The 19,145-nt window shown below is 43.5% G+C and overlaps 1 protein-coding gene and 1 long non-coding RNA gene across 2 annotated transcripts in view; one reads left to right on the forward strand and one right to left on the reverse strand.

Annotated features, from left to right (window-relative positions):
* FER1L6 (fer-1 like family member 6) overlaps positions 1-19,145 on the forward strand; it is a 207,098-nt gene that overhangs the window by 132,269 nt on the left and 55,684 nt on the right. Inside the window, exons 23-27 of the mRNA XM_008973935.4 lie at positions 2,564-2,713; positions 13,122-13,232; positions 13,487-13,648; positions 14,811-14,991; positions 17,308-17,534. Coding sequence (XP_008972183.3) covers positions 2,564-2,713; positions 13,122-13,232; positions 13,487-13,648; positions 14,811-14,991; positions 17,308-17,534 — 831 coding nt within the window. The remainder of the gene's footprint in view (positions 1-2,563; positions 2,714-13,121; positions 13,233-13,486; positions 13,649-14,810; positions 14,992-17,307; positions 17,535-19,145) is intronic.
* LOC129392971 (uncharacterized) overlaps positions 1-19,145 on the reverse strand; it is a 125,533-nt gene that overhangs the window by 1,088 nt on the left and 105,300 nt on the right. Inside the window, exons 2-3 of the long non-coding RNA XR_004673064.3 lie at positions 11,729-13,731; positions 516-651 (exon numbers count right to left, since the gene is read on the reverse strand). This is a non-coding gene — a long non-coding RNA (uncharacterized LOC129392971). The remainder of the gene's footprint in view (positions 1-515; positions 652-11,728; positions 13,732-19,145) is intronic.

Consider the following 19,145-nt stretch of genomic DNA (forward strand, 5'->3'; position numbering starts at 1 on the left):
ACCACAAAATCATTACCTTTTCAATTTTGTTCTTAACAACATGCTTTCAATTGTTAGTGTTTATTTTCTATGCAGAAAACAATAAATAGCAGTAGAGCGTCTTTGAACACTCTACTAGGAAAAATCAGGTGACAGCAAACATTCCAAAGATCTGCAGGGCAGGGCACCATTGTGGTTGGGAGCACAAACTTTGGAGCCAGGCAGCCTTCAGTTTGAGCTCTCACATCTGCTACTTTCTAGCTCTATGCCCTTGGGCCAGCTGCTCAACCTCTGAACGCCTCATGCCTAAAAAAGAGTTAAAAATAATACCTTTCTATAGGATCATGAGGACTAAAGGAATGTTGTATAGGCTTTGCATAGTGACTGGTATACAAGTGCCCAATACGTAGTAATGATGAAGATGATTGATATGTTTAAGTGATGAGGGAGTCCTGCCCTATTTTTCTTGGTAGTAAAAAAGGATATTAAAATATTTTTGTATGTTTGTATGTAGGCCATAGTCCTGTTACACTAACCTGCTGGGCTGGCTGTGTTTCCCTTTGTTGTCCCATTGCTTTCCATTTCCCTTCCAGATCTCCATTCAGTAATGGCTTTTTCTGGCCCAACCCTAAGTCAGCCCTTTATGGAGAAATTCAGCTGACATTATTGACTCTAAAGGGAAAAAGAAATGTGGGAGAGAAAGGAATATGAAAATATGCACTTTGCTCCCAGAGAAATACATGTAGACATGCAAAAACTTTTGTTCACCCTTGTGCACTGCAGCTAAACAGGGCCCAAAATATGGTGATGCTCAGATTAACAGAATCAGAATCTGCTGGACCCATGCTTCCAGTCTAGAACCTTACCTCATTTCCCAATGGCCTCATAAGAATCTGCTGGTTCCGGAATAAATGAGTTTATATTTGGAAAATTGGTTGCTTGGCCTATGTTTACTCTTTTGTTTCCAGGGCTAATTTGAATTAACCATTCCCAGCTGGGTTAATGAACAAATTGTTAGGCAGATCACTGATTTCCTAGCCAGCTGCCCTAACTCCACCCATCCCCAAAACAGGTCTGTCTCCACTAGTGGACACCAGCAGGCAGCTTTGTTTTCAAGTGTGGTTGAACAAAAGCCTGGTTTCCACCTCAACCAAGTTTCCTTCTACAGCTGGGGTTGCACATATTGCTTCAGGAGTCCAGAGACAATGAAGCAGTGTGACTGCTAAAACCCAGCCTCAGCCAAAAAGAGCAAGGGCACTGACCTTGGATGGCAGAGGTCCAACAGCTTTCACTCAACCAGCATGCATTGAGTATCTGCCCTGTGCTAGGGGACACAGCAGTGAATAGTGCAGGCAACTCTGCCCACAAGGAGCTTATATTCTAGCAGTTCTTGAGACAAATAGCACAGCAGAATGACTGCGCAGCCCCATGCTGCCTCTGGGGGAATGTGCACACAGTCTTGCAAAAGAGGCAGGAAGCAGAGCCATCGCATCGCATACTTCTTATAGAAACATATGGCCTACATACATACATACAAAAATATTTTAATATCCTTTTTTGCTACCAAGAAAAATAGGGCAGGACTGCCCCATCACTTAGACATATTGATCATCTTCATCATTACTATGTATTGGGCACTTATATACCAGTCCCTATGCAAAGCCTATACAACATTCCTTTAGTTCTCATGATCCTATGGAAAGGTATTACTTTTAAATCCTTTTTAGGTGTGAGGCATTCAGAGGTTGAGCAGCTGGCCCAAGGGCATTGAACTAGACAGTGACAGATGTGAGAGCTCAAACTGAAGTCTGCCTGGCTCCAAAGCTCGTGCTCCCAACCACAGTGATGCCCTGCCCTGCAGATCCTTTGGAATGTTTGCTGCCGCCTGATTTTTCCTTTTCCCCTTCCAGTCTTCCCTGGATAATTATTTTAACTATATCCTACTGAGCTCAATATATGAGGAGAGAGATAGCCCCTAAGATAGCTTTGGGCCAGAAAGCCCCTAGGATGAGCACCCCCGCCACCTTTTTTTTTTTTCTTTTTTCTTTTTTTGAGACATCTCTCTCTGTCACCAGGCTGGAGTGCAGTGGTGCGATCTCGGCTTACTGCAACCTCCACATCCCGGGTTTAAGCGATTCTCCTGCCTCAGCCTCCCAAGTAGCTGGGACTACAGGTGTGCATCACCATGCCCAACTAATTTTTGTATTTTTAGTAGAGACAGGGTTTCACCATGTTGGCCAGGATGGGCTTGATCTCTTGACCTCATGATACACCTGCCACGGCCTTCTAAAGTGCTGGGATTACAGGCCTGAGCTACCGCGCCTGTATGACCCTTTTAGGATCATACAGGTCCTTTTAGGATCATACAGGGTCCTGGCCAGCCAGGATGACCCTTTTAGGAGCATGAGTGGAACCCATTGCTCCCCAGACCTATGGAAATGGGCAAGAGGAGCTTGGCAGGAGAAAAGAGTGAGACACGGAAGCTGATGGTTTTGTGGAGGTTATCTGTAAAACTGCATTGATGTGGATCAGAACCAGGTAATTAATGATCGGGAAATACAAACTCATTTCTTTTCTTCTTTAGGGGAAGCCAGAATATTTGGGTGCCACAGTGGCTGCTCCTGTTGTGAAGCTGGCTGACCAGGACTATGAGCCCCCCAGGTTATGCTATCACCCCATCTTTTGTGGGAATCTCTCTGGAGGGGATCTCCTTGCTGTATTTGAACTGCTGCAGGTGAGTGAACCAGATGTGGCACCAGATCTATTAGGTCTACCTGGCCAGAGAAGTGGCCTCACCACAAATGCCACTTCAATGAAGCTGTGCCTGATCCCTCGCTGCAATCCCACATCTGAATGTGTCTCCTGGGGACCTGAGAGGTGCGCTTAAGAACTCAGGTGACTTGGACTATTCCCAGATACCCTGAGCTTATAAGTCAGAATCTCAGGATGAAATATTCTTGCGGGTTTGGCCAACAATGCTTGAGCAGCCTTGTGTGCAAATTCCTGAGCTTGCAGGCCTCCATGCAGGCCATGAAAGGATACAAAACAGAGAGGAAGCAAACATGTGGGCACTTACCATGTGTCCGGTGTGGTGATTGTTGTCTCGTATACCTTTCATCACACTAAAGCTCCCTCAGTCCTGCTGAGGTAGGTATTATGATTCCCATTTTACAGATAGTAAATTTAGGATTAAAGTGATTGACTGACTTATCACACAGCTGGGTGAACTGAGTTGACCTTAGACCTTTAAGGCCTTTTGCTCCTTACACTATATAGTTTTGCAAAGACAAAGAGATCTTAGTCCTTCCCACTAAGACCAACGGGGATTTATGAACGTGTGTCTGGGGAGACTTTTTCAGAAAGCAGAAGCGGGTATTGGGAAGAGAAGCTGAGTCCCTGAAGTCCAGCAGTCTAGGAGAGGAACACACAGGATGTAGACAGAACCTGGAAAAGAAGTGAGCAGGTTGAGGGGCCTGTATCAGAGATTTCTCCCCTTGACCTCCTACTCACTGAGGCACCAGGAGGCGCCTGGTGGTACTTCGCCTTTTAGTCAGATCAATACCTCTATCTTAGGCGCTTAGGCTGCTATTATATAATAGAATTCTATAGACTGGGTAGTTTAAACAATTAATGTTTATTTCTCACAGTTCTGGAGGCTGGGAAGTCCAAGATCAAGGTGTCAGCAGACCTGGCATGACTGGTGTCTTCATGCCACCGAGAGAGAGAAGTTCTCTCTCTTGTGTCTCTTCTTATCAGGACACGAATCCCATTCATGAGCGTTTTGCCCTCATGACCTCATTACTTCCTAAAGACCCCACTTCCAAATACCATCACATTGGAGTTGGTATTTTAACATATGAATTTTGGAGAGTCACATTCAGTTCATAACAATGTCTATATAGGTAAGTCTAGTTTTCAGAAATCCCAATTTAAAAACAAAACAAAAAACATCAAATAAAGCCAAAACTCAATTAGTATAGAAACCAGAAGGCAAGCATTCCTAACACAAACAGAATGAGTTAAGAATGAAGGTGCTAGAGCTAGCATCCTTATTGGGATTTTAGACTTTCAATGGGATTAATGCCCTGATAAGAAGAGACAAAAGAGAGATAACCTCTCTCTCTCTTGGTCGCATGAAGATACCAGTCATGCCAGGTCGGCTGACACCTTGATCTTGGACTTCCCAGCCTCCAGAACTGTGAGAATAAACATTTATTGTTTAAACTACCCAGTCTATAGAATTCTATTATATAGTAGCAGCCTAAGCAACCTAAGACAAGACAGAGGTGTTGATCTGACTAAAAGGTAAAGTACCACCAGGCACCTCCTGGTGCCTCAGTGAGTAGGAGGTCAAGGGGAGAAATCTCTGATACAGGCCCCTCAACCTCATAGTAGAAATCTCAGTTTCACCATTTATTAGTGTGTGGCCCTGTGTAAGCTACTTAATCTGGGTTTCACCTGCAAAATGGGGATTATAGTCAGTCTATCTAAAGTGCCTGGCATGGAATAAACACTCCACAAATAGCTATTTAAGCTGAAAATGATGCCTTAGAATATTAAAGCAAGATGTCCAATTCTACCATGCATTTCAGGTAAAGGAACTGAGCTGGATAGAAAGGTAATTACTTGCTCAATATGGCGAGTGAGAGCCTAGAATCCAGAGAGTCCCACCAGAGCTGGGGATTCTGGGGAGCATAATGAGGAAGGGAGCAGCTTTGGGGTTAGACACACTTGTATTCAAACCCAGACCCTGCCCAGGTCTACAGCCTTGGGGTTGCACACGGCTACAGTAATGAGTTCTTAAGCTCATCTTATCAAAGACTTTCAGCGTGGTCTAGTTTTTGCTCCATGTAAGGGAGAAAATTTTGAGGATGGAATGGCTGCCTTGGAGAAAAAGTGAGCTCTCTGTTAGGGGAGCTGAGGCTGGGTGAGAGTTCTTGGGGGAATGGATTAGCAGGAATTCAAGCATTGGCTCTAGTTCCACAATGACTGCAGCCTAGGAGGGTAGGACTAGAAAAATCTTTGTCTTACAAATCTTAAAACCAAATGGGATTCTAATAGAACCAGATCTAGTCAAATAGATTTGTGTTGCACAGTAAAATGGACTATCAGAACTGAATGTAAACTTCAAAACTGTTGGTCCAGTCTTAAGTGAGAATCCTGTTGATTTTAGACTTTCAATGAGTGATTTTAGGTCAAAACCAGCATTAAATAGTGTTGGATTGATATGAAGCGAGTTTTGCCACGTTTTATCCTTCTAACTACTTGTAGAAGAAAGCCACTTTTGATGTTCATGTGTCTCGAATATCTCTCAACTTGAAACCTCCCTTTTTAATAAGAGATAGCACAGGTTTCAGGCACAGTCCCTTCCTAAAGAGATCAGTGACACCTATGGGAACATTTCCCAAAGTCTACCTCTTGGAACACCAGTCCCTCCAAATACAGTAAAGAGAAAGTTAAAGAAATGCTTCACATTGGCCAGGTGTGGTGGCTCACACCTGTAATCCCAGCACTTTGGGAGGCCGAGGAGCACAGATCACCTGAAGTCAGGAGTTGGAGACAGCCTGACCAACATGGAGAAACCCTATCCCTACTAAAAATACAAAAAGTAGCCAGGCGTGGTGGCGCACATCTGTAATCCCAGCTACTCCGGAGGCTGAGGCGCCTGAATCACTTGAACCCAGGAGGCAGAAGTTGCTGTGAGCCGAGATCGTGTCACTGCACTCCAGCCTGAGCGACAGAGCAAGACTCTGTCTCAAAAAAACAAACAAACAAACAAACAAAAAAAACAGCATCACATTGCATATTCCAATGACACTATTTTGTTTCATTGGTTTTCTTTTTAAAGTGACTTTCCATTTCTGTCAAGTAGTACTTGTTTTACCTTGCAAGATGAAGTTACCTTTTTAAAAATAAAAGTGTCAAATAAAAAAAATGGTTGTGGGATGTACAAGTGGTAAAGGTGGTCGTGGAATGGCTGACTTGGGAAAATGAGATCTAGTCCAGCACTCCCATTTTGCATGTGAGAAAGCTGAGGCTCAATGCTAACTGAATTGGATTCAGTCAACTCTCTTTTCACTACACAATGCTGTCCTAATAAGTGCTCTGGGTCTGAGAGGCTGCATCTGCCAATGAAGGCTGGACTGGTGGATCCCCAAATGCTCTCTGTGGGCTCAGCTGTCTGGGTTCTGTAGCCCCACCTCTCATCCTCCCTCCTGAGGTTGACAGCATTTCTCAAGCTTTCTTGTCACTGTATTTGGAGTGGGCTGAGCCCTGAGCTGGGCACACTGGTGAGAGGCCCTGCTGCTTCCTGACAGCCAACTTAATAAAGTAAGCACTGTCAGAGGTAAGTAGCCTGAGATACAATTCATTAGGATTTCATTAGGACTTCTTCTCATTTGATCACTTGTTCAAAAAGTAATTTGATCACCAGCATGACTGTCTTAGCATGTGGATCTCATACATACTGAGAAGACAGGGGCTGGAAAATGCCTTCATTTGTTACCAGCTGTTCTCAGTTTTCATTTGTGGATGTCTGGCATCAGTTTCTCTATCTCCATTACTGAAACTGCCCTTGCTCAGAAGGATTTAGAGGTGGGGAGGATCACTTGAGCCCAGGAATTTGAGACTAGCCTCAGCAACATAGTGGGATCCCCATCTCTACAAAACATAAAAATTCAGCTGGGTGTGACGGCACATGCTCATGGTGCCAGCTACTCGGGAGGTGGAGGCGGGAGGCTTACTTGAGCCTGGGAGGTCGAGGCTGCAGTGACATCATGATCACATCACTGCATTCCAGCCTGGCCAGGAGAGCAAGGGACCCTGTCTCAAAAACACATGAAGGATATAATACCTTTGTTCTCCTATGCACCAGACTGAATTCATTATTTTTACTTCCCTCCTCTATCCAAGTTAGCTGCCCCCGTCCTCCCTATCCTGACTCATAGCCCCGTTGTTCTCCCAGACACTCCAGCTTGAAAATTCAGTAAGCCTTCATTCTTTACACCATGTCTTTATCCACAGCCAGGCCAGCCCTGTAGATTGTTCCTTGAATGGTTCCCATCCCCTGTTTCCATGGGTTCTTTTAGTGCTCATCTGAATGTTACATTGGCCTCCTTGCTGGGCTACTGGCCTTCTTTACTTTTCCTGTTCACTCCATCCTCCACATTCCTTCCAGAACACTAGTTGGTGTTACCACCCCTCTCTCCAGAAATCTTCAGTGGCTCTTACTTCTTACCACCAGGAACATTCTCAAAGTCTGGTTTTTTTTGGAACATCACTCCCTCCAAATACAGTGACAAGAAAGCTTGAGAAATGCTTTATATCACATCTCTTTTGGGGATCTGAAATGCCAGTTACCATGGTAAAGAAACTGAGAAGTCCTGCAACAAAGAACGTTTTTTTAACTTCTTTTTCAAAACTTGATATTTCCCAAAGGTATTAGACCACAAAACATTTTTTCACGATAAGTGTTAATATTCCCTGAAGAGGAAATCTGCCCCATAGGAGACTGTCACATTTCTGTAGCCTGGCTATTAAGCTGTCCTGAAATTTGTCCTCAGACTACTTTTGTAGCCTCACATTTTAGCTGCATGGTTAACTGGGCAACCATGCAACTAACTGGGCAAAGAGCCTTTAGATGCGGAGGGAAGAGCAAATTCCAGACCCTGAAGCCTCACTATGCCCGGCATGCTCAAGGAGGTCAATGTGGCTGGAATGGACAAATGACAGGAAGCGGGAAGGCGATGAGGCCAGTGGGAAAAGATCACATGGGGCCTGGTAAGGACTTTGGCTTTTATTCTGGGAGAGATGGGAAGCCAAGAGAGGACTCTCGGCACAATGACTTAATGTTGCAACGCGAAGATGCCAGATCCAGTGTATTCCGAAGGGGCAAGGAGAGAAGCAGAAAGGCCCGTTGGGAGACTCTTAAAGTTACTCAGATTGGAGATAAAGGCATCTTTAATCAGTGTAGCCATGGAAAGGAAGAGAGGTGGGCTCTGCATATATCTTAAAAGTAGAGTCTTTTGGATCAACTGATGAGATTTGACATGTGAGGTTTATCTCCACATCACACAGAAAAGCCCACAACATTTTACACGTCATAGACTCACAGTAAAATATTTTGTCTGAGCCTGGTGGTTCACGCCTGTAATCCCAGCACTTTAGGAAGCTGAGGCAGGAGGATCGTTTGAGTCCAGGAGTTTAAGACCAGCCTAGGCGATATGGCGAGACCACCTCTCTACAAAAAATAAAAAATTAGCTGGGTGTGGTGGTGGAGGCTGCAGTGAACTATGATCATGCTACTGCACTCCAGCCTGGGTGACAGAGCAAGACCCTGTCTTGAAAAAAAAATGCATCTGTTTACTCATTCAATGAACAAACATTCATGGAATTCTGTGTGTAAGCCAGATTTCAACTGTTGGGCCATTCCCTGGGCCCCTCAGAGCGATGTCCCCTTCTGCAATCTCAGAACTATCTGTTGTTATTCACACTTTGGCCTTCTTTTCCATTCTCCATACTTAGAACACTCATTTCCCCTACTTTTATAATGTTTCTCTTGTTTTCAGAACCCTCTCTCTCCTATTACAGTTTTCCTCTCCTCTGCTGCTTGAATGTTGTCCTTCTGGAAAGTCCACCTCCCTTTCTTAGAATGTTTTGCTTCCTGTGTTGGTTTCCTATTGCTGCTCTAACAAATGACCACAGACATGGTGGCTTAAGACAACCCAATTTATTATCTTACAGTTCTGCAGGTTAGATGTTTGAAAGGGTCCCTCATCGGGGCATCAGCAGGTCTGTGTTCCTTCTGGAGGCTCTAGGGGGAAATCTGTTTCCTTGTCTATTCTGGTTTCTAGGGATGGCCTGCATTCCTTGGCTGGTGGCCCTTCCTTTACCTTCAAGCCAGCCAGATAGCTTCTTCAAGTCTCTCTCTCTCATTGTCTCTTTCTCCCCCCAGCCTCCCGTCTACTTCCATTATCACATCTCTTCCTACTCTGACTCTCCTGCTGCTGCCTCATAAGGACCCTCAAGAATACATGGGGCCCACCCAGATAATCCAAGATAAACTCCTCATTCCAAGAGCCTTAATTTAATCACATCTGCCACATCCCTTTTTGCCATTTAAGGTAACATACTTACAGGTTCTGAGGATTAAGATATGAACATCTTTGGGAGTCATTATTCTGCCAAACACACTTCCCAATTCCTAGAAATATCTCAGCCTACCTACAGGGTTAGTGCACTACACACCCCCACAAGGGGCCACTGCTATTTGGTCTATGTGGCTGGCCCCCCCTACAGTTGTGCACTGTGCAGCCTCCATGGATTTATGTGTTAACTCTGCCTGTTTAGAATCCATTCTTCCTTTTCATTCAACTTTCTAGGACTCTTTCTCTTACCATCATGTGAATGTTCTCTAATTTTTTCATTTGTTTTTAATCTTCTTTGTCTATGTGGTATAGATTTAACCTAAGTTCTATTGGCTTAAAAAATGAGATATTCTTCTCTGATCTTGGCACTCATTAAGTCTTCTCATTAGAGGTCTGAGTTAGATGATTTAATTAGCTTCAGACAGTGTCTCTGTGTGATCTTTCTCCCTGTTTTAAAGGTAAAGTGTCATTAACTGATTATTGACCTGCTAATGAAGACTTTGCAGAAGGCATCCACCCTAAAATAGGCTTAGTGAGGGGTCAGGGAGGGAAAGCAGGCTGATCCTTACATATTATTAAGAACTTCCAGGCCAGGCACAGTGGCTCACACCTGTAATCAGCACCCTTGGGAGGCAGAGGCGGGTGGATCACCTGAGGTCAGAAGTTCGAGACCAGCCTGGTTAACATGGTGATACCCCGTCTCTACTAAAAATACAAAATTAGCTGGGCACGGTGGCATGCAATTGTAATCCCAGCTACTCAGGAGGCTGAGGCAGGAGAATTGCTTGAACCTGGGAGGCAGAGGTTGCAGTGAGCAGGGATCGCACCACTGCACTCCAGCTTGGGTGACAGAGTGAGACTGTCTCAAAAAACAAACAAACAAAAAAAACCTTCCAGTAGAGACCCTGCTCAAGCCCTCAAGACGATCTCCTCAAGTCACCAACTTTATCCCAGAGCTCATACTTACCTCTTCTGGTGGTTCTGGCTTTGCCATAATCTCACTATTTGACGCTGTGCCCATTAAATTTCCTCTTAGGTTTTTTTGTTTTGTTTTGTTTGCCTGGGTTGGAAACAATTTTCTTTCAGCTGAAGATATTATTCCATTGTTTGGGCTGTGCTTTCTCTTTTGAGAGGTTGGTTATCATTCTTATTGTTGCTCCTTAAAAAGTGATCTTTATTTTTTTTCCCTCATCTGATTGTTTTTAAGGTATTTTTCTTTATTTTTGGTTTTTAGCAGTTTTACTATGTTGTAATAAAGCACAGTTTTGTTTTCATCTTGTTGGATTTTATAGAGCTTTTAAAACCCTGGCTTGATGTTTTAAATTAGTTTTGGAAAATTGTCAGCCTTTATCTATTCAAAGATTGCTTCTGTCCTGTTCTATTCCTCCTCTTTTCTCTTCTCTCCCTTTTCTCCTTTCCTTGCCTCACCTCTTTTTGCCTGTCCTCTGTGACTCCAATTACATGTATATTAGACCTTTTAATCAGATACTCTGTGCCTCTTCTTTTATGCATTGTCTATCATTTTGTCTCTCTGAGCTTTATTTTATCCATAATGTGGCCTATCTTCCAGCTCACTTCTCCTGCCTCTTTTTTAAAACCTATTCACTAAGTTCTTCTTTCCAGTGACTAAATTTTCAGCTATAGAATTTCCATTTCTTTTTTTATTATAGATTTCATTTATCTATTTAAATTTTTTATCTGGTTTCTTACTGAACAGATTAAGCATTGTTACTTTAAAGTTCATGTCTGATTACCACATTATCTGAATCCTCTGAGTCTTTCTTCGCTTAGTTTCTCTTGTTAATCACATTATCTTATCTCTGTGCATGCCATATTTTATTGCATGCTGGACATTTCTACATAAAAATATGTAGTGAGCTAGTAAGTGATAGAGCCCAAGTAACCACTGTACTAAAGATAAGAAATAATAGAAATATAAATTATGGGCTGAGGGAGACAGAAAGGAGAAAGGCTTCTGAGCATCAGTGATTCTTCAGATGGGCAGGGCTGGGACTAGGGTCATGCATGACCCTAAGAGTGAGTGCCTCCTTAACTTTTGTACCCTGTGTGCCACACTGGTTCACCCTTCTCCTGGAACTGAAGCTGGACCTACTTTGAGGTCCTGATATTTTACTTCCATGGGGATATTAGAGCAGTCTGGCTTTCAGACCAACTACCCATCCTGCTCACCACCATTTCTTACTATTTTGTCTTTATAACAATCGCTTGTTTTTCCCTGGCCTATGTGCTGAGTAACTGCATATCATATGGTTTTATAGGCCAGCAACCAACCCATTTCACTGGAAAAAGCTTAATCTTGCTAGTAGCAAAGTCATTTAATTGCCACAATGTTATAGGATTCTTTAAGGGCTGTGTTGAGCTGTTAACAGCATTTTTCAGGCACTTACAAAGCAAAACTTCTTTGGCCATTTCCCAAGACACTTCAGGAGCCCCAGGATAAAACATATGATGCTTTTTAAAAAGCACATCTAGAGGCAGCCCCTCCTATGCCACCATCACAGCTGTTTCGTGGCTTTCCCTTTAAAGCCTGGGGGGCTATTAATTTTCCCAGTAAGGTGATGCTCGCAGGCTAAATTGCTCACCTCTTCACTGCCAGGCAGTATTGGGCATTGCCATCCTCATTATTTACCAGCTTCTTGATCTGGGCTGGTGTATCCTGCAGCTTCATTACCTTAAGCCTATTTCACATTTGCAATGTCTGCTCTCCTTTTTCTGAGCTTTCTTGTAATTAGCTTAACCGCACCTGCTGTTGCCAACGAGAATATGTCTGTGAAAACAGAATGGTGATATATTTGCATTTTGCAGATTTTGATGCACAGTTAGGCTTTTTCTAGCACACGGAGCATGTGGACTAATATGTCAGTCAACCAGTAAACATTTATCAAGAACTCACTGTACATGGAGGGGCTTGGAGAATGAAGTAAATAAAGACTTCCTATTGGCCAAGTCCCTGTAAATTGTTCAGGCAGACAAACAGCCCCAGTAAGGAGAACCACCTGCTCCAAAGCAATGTTTAATAGAACATCTGATTCCCAAGGAGCTTGATGGGTCATCTGGCCCAATATCTGAGGCTCAGAGAGGGAAATTTACTTGTGCAGGGTCACACAGCAGAGCCTTATTTCTGGACTCAGTCCTCTAATTTCTGCACGAAATCTGCATAAAGGACATGTTGCATTCAAAAGGCATTGAATGGTAGAAGCAGCTGGGATAGGGTCAGAAAAAGCTTCTTTTATTTTTTGTTTTCTTTGGGGAAACCTTCTTGAAAGATGTATGTGTCGAACCAGGTTTTGAGGGCAGTGTGGGATGGCCTACACAGTGAAAAAGACCCTTTTCTCAGTAGAACTCTGTAAGTCATTTGTGTGAAATTTCAGCAAAGCTGAAATTGTCCTGAAGTTTCATTAACCCCAAGTGCACAAGAAGTGACAAGTTTTCATCTGCCTTCAAAACATTTCATTTTCTGCTTCACTGATTAGGATGCAGTCTCTGCTGGATTAAATGTACATCCTTTTATTGTAGTAGTAGTAGTAGTATTAGTAGCAGTAGTAGTGCATAATGGCTTTTCTGGAGATCTTGACAAGTCCGAAGGGAGTGGGGATCATTAAGACTCAAATGTTTGGAAACTGATAGAAGCTCCTTCTCCACTACCCTGCTGTGGTTCTTGTGTACTTTTATTAAGTTGTAAAGACCATCTTCCGTATTTGTTTTTCTCTCTCCCCTCTATACTGTGAGCTCTGTGTTATTAGCCTTGTGGTACATCTTAAGTGCTCACTAAATGTTGGTTACCCTTGTAGATGACTGCATTTATCAATTAATAAATAATTAAATATGGTAAAATGCATGGTCCTTGTATTTTAAGCTGGAAACATTACTTTTGTTGGCAAAACAGTGAACATCTTACTGATGAGGTGGTTGTGTGGCACTGTTGCCTTCCCTGTGTCTCTCCAGCGTCTAACTCATACTTGCCTTGTGCGGTAGGTTCCTTCTTCCGGGCTGCAAGGCCTCCCACCCATTGAGCCACCAGACATCACCCAGATCTACCCGGTTCCTGCCAACATTCGGCCGGTGCTGAGCAAATACCGAGTGGAGGTACGAGTCAGCGGAGGAGCTGAGTTGTTCTGTGGCACTCAAGGGCAGTGGCCCCACCTGAATTGTAGGAGAGGTGGTATGGAATGGGCGGGAGACCTAGAGAAAAAGAATGAGCCCTCAAAAAGCTGTGCAGTTCTTTCCTGGAGGAACACAGCGTGGTTCTCAGGGAGCAGGTCTGACTTTTCCACACAGAGCCAGGGCAGGTGTGGGGCTCCTCCGTGGATCTGTGATGATGGCTCTGCTGGTCTTCTCAGGTTCTCTTCTGGGGAGTTCGGGAAATGAAGAAGGTGCAGCTCCTCTCTGTGGATCGGCCTCAGGCTCTCATTGAGTGCGGAGGACAAGGTGTGAAGTCCTGTGTGATCCAGAGCTACAAGAACAACCCGAACTTCAGCATCCAGGCAGACGCTTTCGAAGTGGTGCGAGCTTCTCACTCTCCCAACCTGGATCATTCCTCTTTTTTGCACAGATGAGATGTTTTAGGGTTTCAGATGTCCACTACCTGCGAGAAAGAATTAATTTAGTGAAAAGCCAGAATTTCAGAATGAGATAAAATAGACTTTTGTTGTTGTTGTTTTGTTTTGAAACGTTTCCAGTGTGGATCATACAGCAATCAAAGCAGGTTGACAAACTTTTTCCTATAACAGTGGTTCCCAAAGTGTGGTCCCCAATTCATCAGCATCAGCATCACCTGAGAACTTGTTAGAAATGCTCATTCTCAGGCCCAGCTGTTCTGAGTTAGAAACTACTGCAGGGAGGGCCAGATGTCTCTGGTTTAAGAAGGTTTCCAGGTGATTCTGATATATGATAAAATTTGAGAACCACTGGCCTAGAAAATACTGTAATAAGATTTATTTCAATGGCTACGTTTTTTAAAAAGTATTTGTACTTAGAATGTCAGGAGTTTACATGTGAATTTATGCTTCTGAAGTGATTTTTTTTGACATCTGTGCTTTTATTTATTTCAATATTTCAGCATACTTTTTTGTGCTTTGATTTGAAACTAATTGCAAAGAAAAAATTGCTTTGCGCAACCCAGCCTGCTCCACTGGACATATATCCCCAGTTAGCAAAGCCTACAATGGAAGAATGTGCATGGTGTTTGCAAACCTTTTGTATCAGGCTGCATTGAGTCTTGGGGGCCACCAGGGAAAACAGGTGGCTGGGGCACTGTCCCTTCACTCTCAGCTCTGTATTAAATGGCTCGACTTTCATCTCTTTTATATAATGGGCCTGGATAAGCTGTCATTGGAGATGAGAGTTCTGTTGGCAGATAATGACAAAATAAAGAGGTCTGAAAATGACTGTCAGAGAGAGTGCAGAGGTGAGAGGTTTTGTAATTTAAACCTGGGACAAATTGTTACTAAGGCAGACTTCCTGTTTGGGTGAACTACTCCCTGGCTCGGGAAGACACTGCTCCAGAGTTTTGGCAATCTGCAGGACTGGCCAGGAGGGACAGAATGGCAAGGCAGAGACAAGGGAGGCTGGATGCCCAGCTGGCTTTGGGTCTGCCCATGGAAGGGTCACCAGGGCTCAAGCAGCCAAGCCTAGCCCCTTCTTCATCTCATCCTCTCTCTGCAGGAACTGCCTGAGAACGAGCTTCTGCACCCGCCACTGAGCATCTGCGTGGTGGACTGGAGAGCTTTCGGGAGGAGTACCCTTGTGGGCACCTACACCATCAACTACTTGAAGCAGTTTTTGTGTAAACTCAGAGAGCCCCTTGCCCCCATCACACAGGTGGATGGAACCCAGCTTGGGCATGGTGAGAAGCTGCTCCTAGATTTTGTAGCTGTAACTATAAAGTCATGGTGCCTGCAGAGTGCCTGCTGTGGGATTGGCTCAAAGAGGATGCCCCACAGCCGAGTGGCTGGGTGGATCTTTCTGATGAGCTTGCTCCTGCAGGGGCCTCTGCTTTATTTGGCTCCCACACTCTTACTTTGACTCACATTGGGTCAGTAACTCTAACATGCCTTCCTTGAATATGACTTAAGCTCCTTTCTGCCTCCATGCTGACATTTTACTTGGCTCTGTGCTTGATGTTGTTTTAGTTTGTTCAATTTTGGATCTCAGGTGCACAAAGTTGAGTTCATTGCACGTCTCAGTTCCATGCTCTACAATCATCACTGGTCTATTCAAAGATTCTCTCATTCTATCCACTGTCCTCCTTATTCCTTATCTCTAATCCCAGTGCCCTCCCCACTGCAGGCCTTATGCCATCATCCTTGTCAAATTTAAGTCGATTTAATCTACCTAAATAATATGATGCTATAATTTTCATTTGTTTTCCTATTCTTTTCACTCAATTCTCTGTTTTAAGCTCTATCCATATTGCTGTGTGTACATTAGCCTGCTACTATTACTTGCTGCATCTACAACACTTTTCCTTTCCTCTCATATTAGACCCATTGACTACCTCAACTCCCCTTTCCATGATCAGTGCTGCAATGAATATCCCTGTGTGTGTTCCCTGAGGGAAGACGCTATGTGGGAATTTCTCTGGAATGTACACCCAGGGGTGAGATCACTAGGTCCCAGTAAATACGCACATGTATTTTCATTAATTAGCGCCAGGGGCCACTCCAGAGAGCTGCACTGATCTACACCAGTCTACATCAGTCTATACTGCCAGTTCTGCGTTTGGAACCCCATTTTTCTCCTCTTCAGCAGCACCTGCTATTATCCAACCTTCTAGATTTTTGTTTTGCTTTGGTTTGGTTTTAGTTTTTTGCTACCCTGTGGACATAAATTAGTATCTAATTTTTATTTTAACTTGTATTTCTCTGCTTGCTACTGTTTGCATACCCTTCATACCCTTGCTGCCATATTAATCTTCCTTCTGTGATGCCAGTTCATGTCCTTTGCCCATATTTTATGTGCTTTAATTTTCTTTTTGATTCACAAATTCTTTGTATTTTCTAGATGTTAAAATCCTGTAGATTGTAGATATTGTTCATATCTTTTCCTAGTATGATAACTACTAACCTTGTCTATAATTCCTATCTATGAGCAGAAATCCTTAATTGAGATATACTCAGACCCCTCCATGTTTTAAACTTTATAGTTTATATTTTTAGTCTTGTTTAAGGAACGTTTTCTCACCCCTTGGTCACAAAGATATTATCTTATATTTTCTTCTGCTAGCTTTATAGTTTTAGCTTTCTCATTTAGATCTTTAATCATCTGCATTTATATATGATTTTAAGTGGAGACTCAGCTGCATTTTTCTCCATATAGAGCACCATTTTCCCCCAAAGGGTCTGCTAACCTATCATTCATTTTCCCAATGATTTGTACTGCCATCTTTCTCTAAACCAAGTTGTCATACATCCCCTGTCCATTTCTGAGATTTCTAGTCTGTCTCACTGGTTTCTTTGTGTCTATGCCCAGTATGGAGTAGATACCCATAAGAGTTTGTTGGGTTGAATTTGCTGTTGGAAAGTCAGCAAATGGGGAGAGAGAAACTCAGGAGTCTGTGGCAGCCATGGGGGTACCGAACTGGGAAATGTTCCTGAGTGCTGACTCCTACAGCATAAAACGGAGAGATGAGGACCATTGGCAGTGAAGGACAGCATTATAACCTTTCTATGGCATCAGAAGCCCAGTTAAGAATCTCATGAACTCTGGACATACCCCTGCTCCCTGCCAAGCACATGTACTTTTGTGCCCAGAGTTCTGCCTACAGTTGGCGGCTTCATGGCTCTCTGGAGCTCCAAAGCCTCCCCAGATTAACACACAGCAGGGGGACAATCCCCCTAGACACAGAATCTGCACCCTAAACCTTGATTTTCATAATCCCAATGACCACTATTGATTAAAATTACTTTGAGGAATCAATAACAAATACAACCATTTATTGATGACCCATTATGTGCCAGATGCCTTACATCATGGTCTCATTTCATCCTCCTAGTGAGATGGGTATTTTTACTGTCATTTTATACATAAGAAAATGAGGTTCAGAAATATTAGCAACCTGATGTATTTGAATCCGAATCTGTCTGATTCCTAGTATTAGGTCCCTGAAACGACCACCCTGTGATGCAGCCCAGCTCCCTGACCTGATGTGCTTTCATTTCAGAGATTTCAGATTCGCTAACAGCCACTGAGTCCTCTGGAGCCCACAGCTCCTGCCAGGATCCCCCAGCAGATCACATTTATGTGGATGTTGAGCCACCTTCCACAGTGGTGCCCGACTCTGCCCAGGCCCAGCCGGCCATCCTGGTTGACGTCCCTGACTCATCCCCGATGCTGGAGCCTGAACACACACCTGTAGCCCAGGAGCCACCAAAAGATGGAAAACCTAAGGTCAGACTAAAATCCCTCTCTATATTTACAAGGCTCATTGGAGTTTGCATTGCAGGTCTCAGACAATATGAAGTTGCTTGCAGTGTGACCATGGGCAAGCAGCTTCACATTTCTGAGTATCGGTTCATCCTTTGTAAAATGAGGATACTGTTACCCACTTCACAGCTTTGTTATAGGATCAGAAGGTTAATGTGCATGAAATTAAAGTGCTGGTCAAATGTGACAGTAATATTTAATGGAACAGAAACTCTTCTTAATTCATTAGCTTGGAAAGGCCATGGGTTTCTTCCTCCAAGTGTGTTCCACAAATATTTAGATCCTACTTTGTACAAGATCATATGGGACCAAGAAGATGCATCTTTTGGATTCCAAAGAGGAGGAAAACAGTTAGTGACAGTTCTGGAAGGAGAGATTGACAAGTACACAAAGAACCACAAAACAAGGATATAGTTAATCTTTCTAAATAATATATTTGAGTGAAAAATCTTGGTGTATCAATTGAATTAAAAGAGAAGGCCATTTTAAGAATGTCTTAAGGGGCCGAGCATGGTGGCTCACACCTGTAATCCTAGCACTTTGGGAGGCCGAGGTGAGTAGATCACTTGAGGCCGGGAGTTCAAGACCAGCCTGGCCAACATGCTGTAACTCCATCTCTACTAAAAAAAAAAAGTTCAAAAAATTAGCCAGATGTGGTGGCACTCACCTGTAATCCCAGCTACTCCAGAGGCTGAGGCAGGAGAATCACTTGAGCCTGGGAGGCGGAGGCTGCAGTGAGCCGAGATCATGCTACTGCATTCCAGTCTGGGCAACAGAGCGAGCCTCCATCTCAAAAAAAAAAAAAAAGCAGCTCTTAAGGAACAGCCTGCCCAGCAAATGGTAAAGGCTGAGATAAAAAGAAGAGTGGAAAAGTGAGATAGATGCATGGACATTTGCACGGGCTGCTCTCATTTCATCCATGGTCAGCGACCCTCTGTGACGCCTTACCAGGTTTGCTGCATTCCCCTAGCATTGCACCTGTGACTTTCTGTTGACTTCTCGGATTCAGTGTTCATCATTCAGTGTTCATCTCAGATTAATCATAAAATTGTGAGCCTCAGCAGAGATAATTTTTCAACATCTCTATACGCCCGCACTCAATAGAGTGCCTGGGTCATAGTACAACTTAAGAGATGACTTGGCGAGTGAATGGAAGATGAATGCATGATGAGTGCTGCATCCATAGGCTCCAGCAGGACACCCGTCTTCTTCCACAAATGCCACCTTTCTGCCACACGTCTATCACTCCCTCTCCTGCCACCCCATCAGTTATGTGATAGAAGTCATTTACTCGTACCCATTCAAATCAGAAATGACACCAAAGAATTGCCTAAATTATGTACTTAATCCTCAGAACAGTTGTGGGTATTATTGTCCCTAGTTGAGGAAACTGAGAATTACAACATTTATATTAATTGCTTAATGATTTATAACCCAGGTCAGTATGAAGATAATGCCTTTTCTGCTATATTGCATTGCATCATGTAGTCTAGTTCTCATTTGTTGCATGCCTAGCTCCTGTACTGTATCCAGAAGAGGATTGTGTCTAATTCTCCACACATCCTTAATGTCAAA

Source organism: Pan paniscus, chromosome 7 (genome assembly GCF_029289425.2).
Source record: "Pan paniscus chromosome 7, NHGRI_mPanPan1-v2.0_pri, whole genome shotgun sequence".
Lineage (NCBI taxonomy): Eukaryota > Metazoa > Chordata > Mammalia > Primates > Hominidae > Pan > Pan paniscus.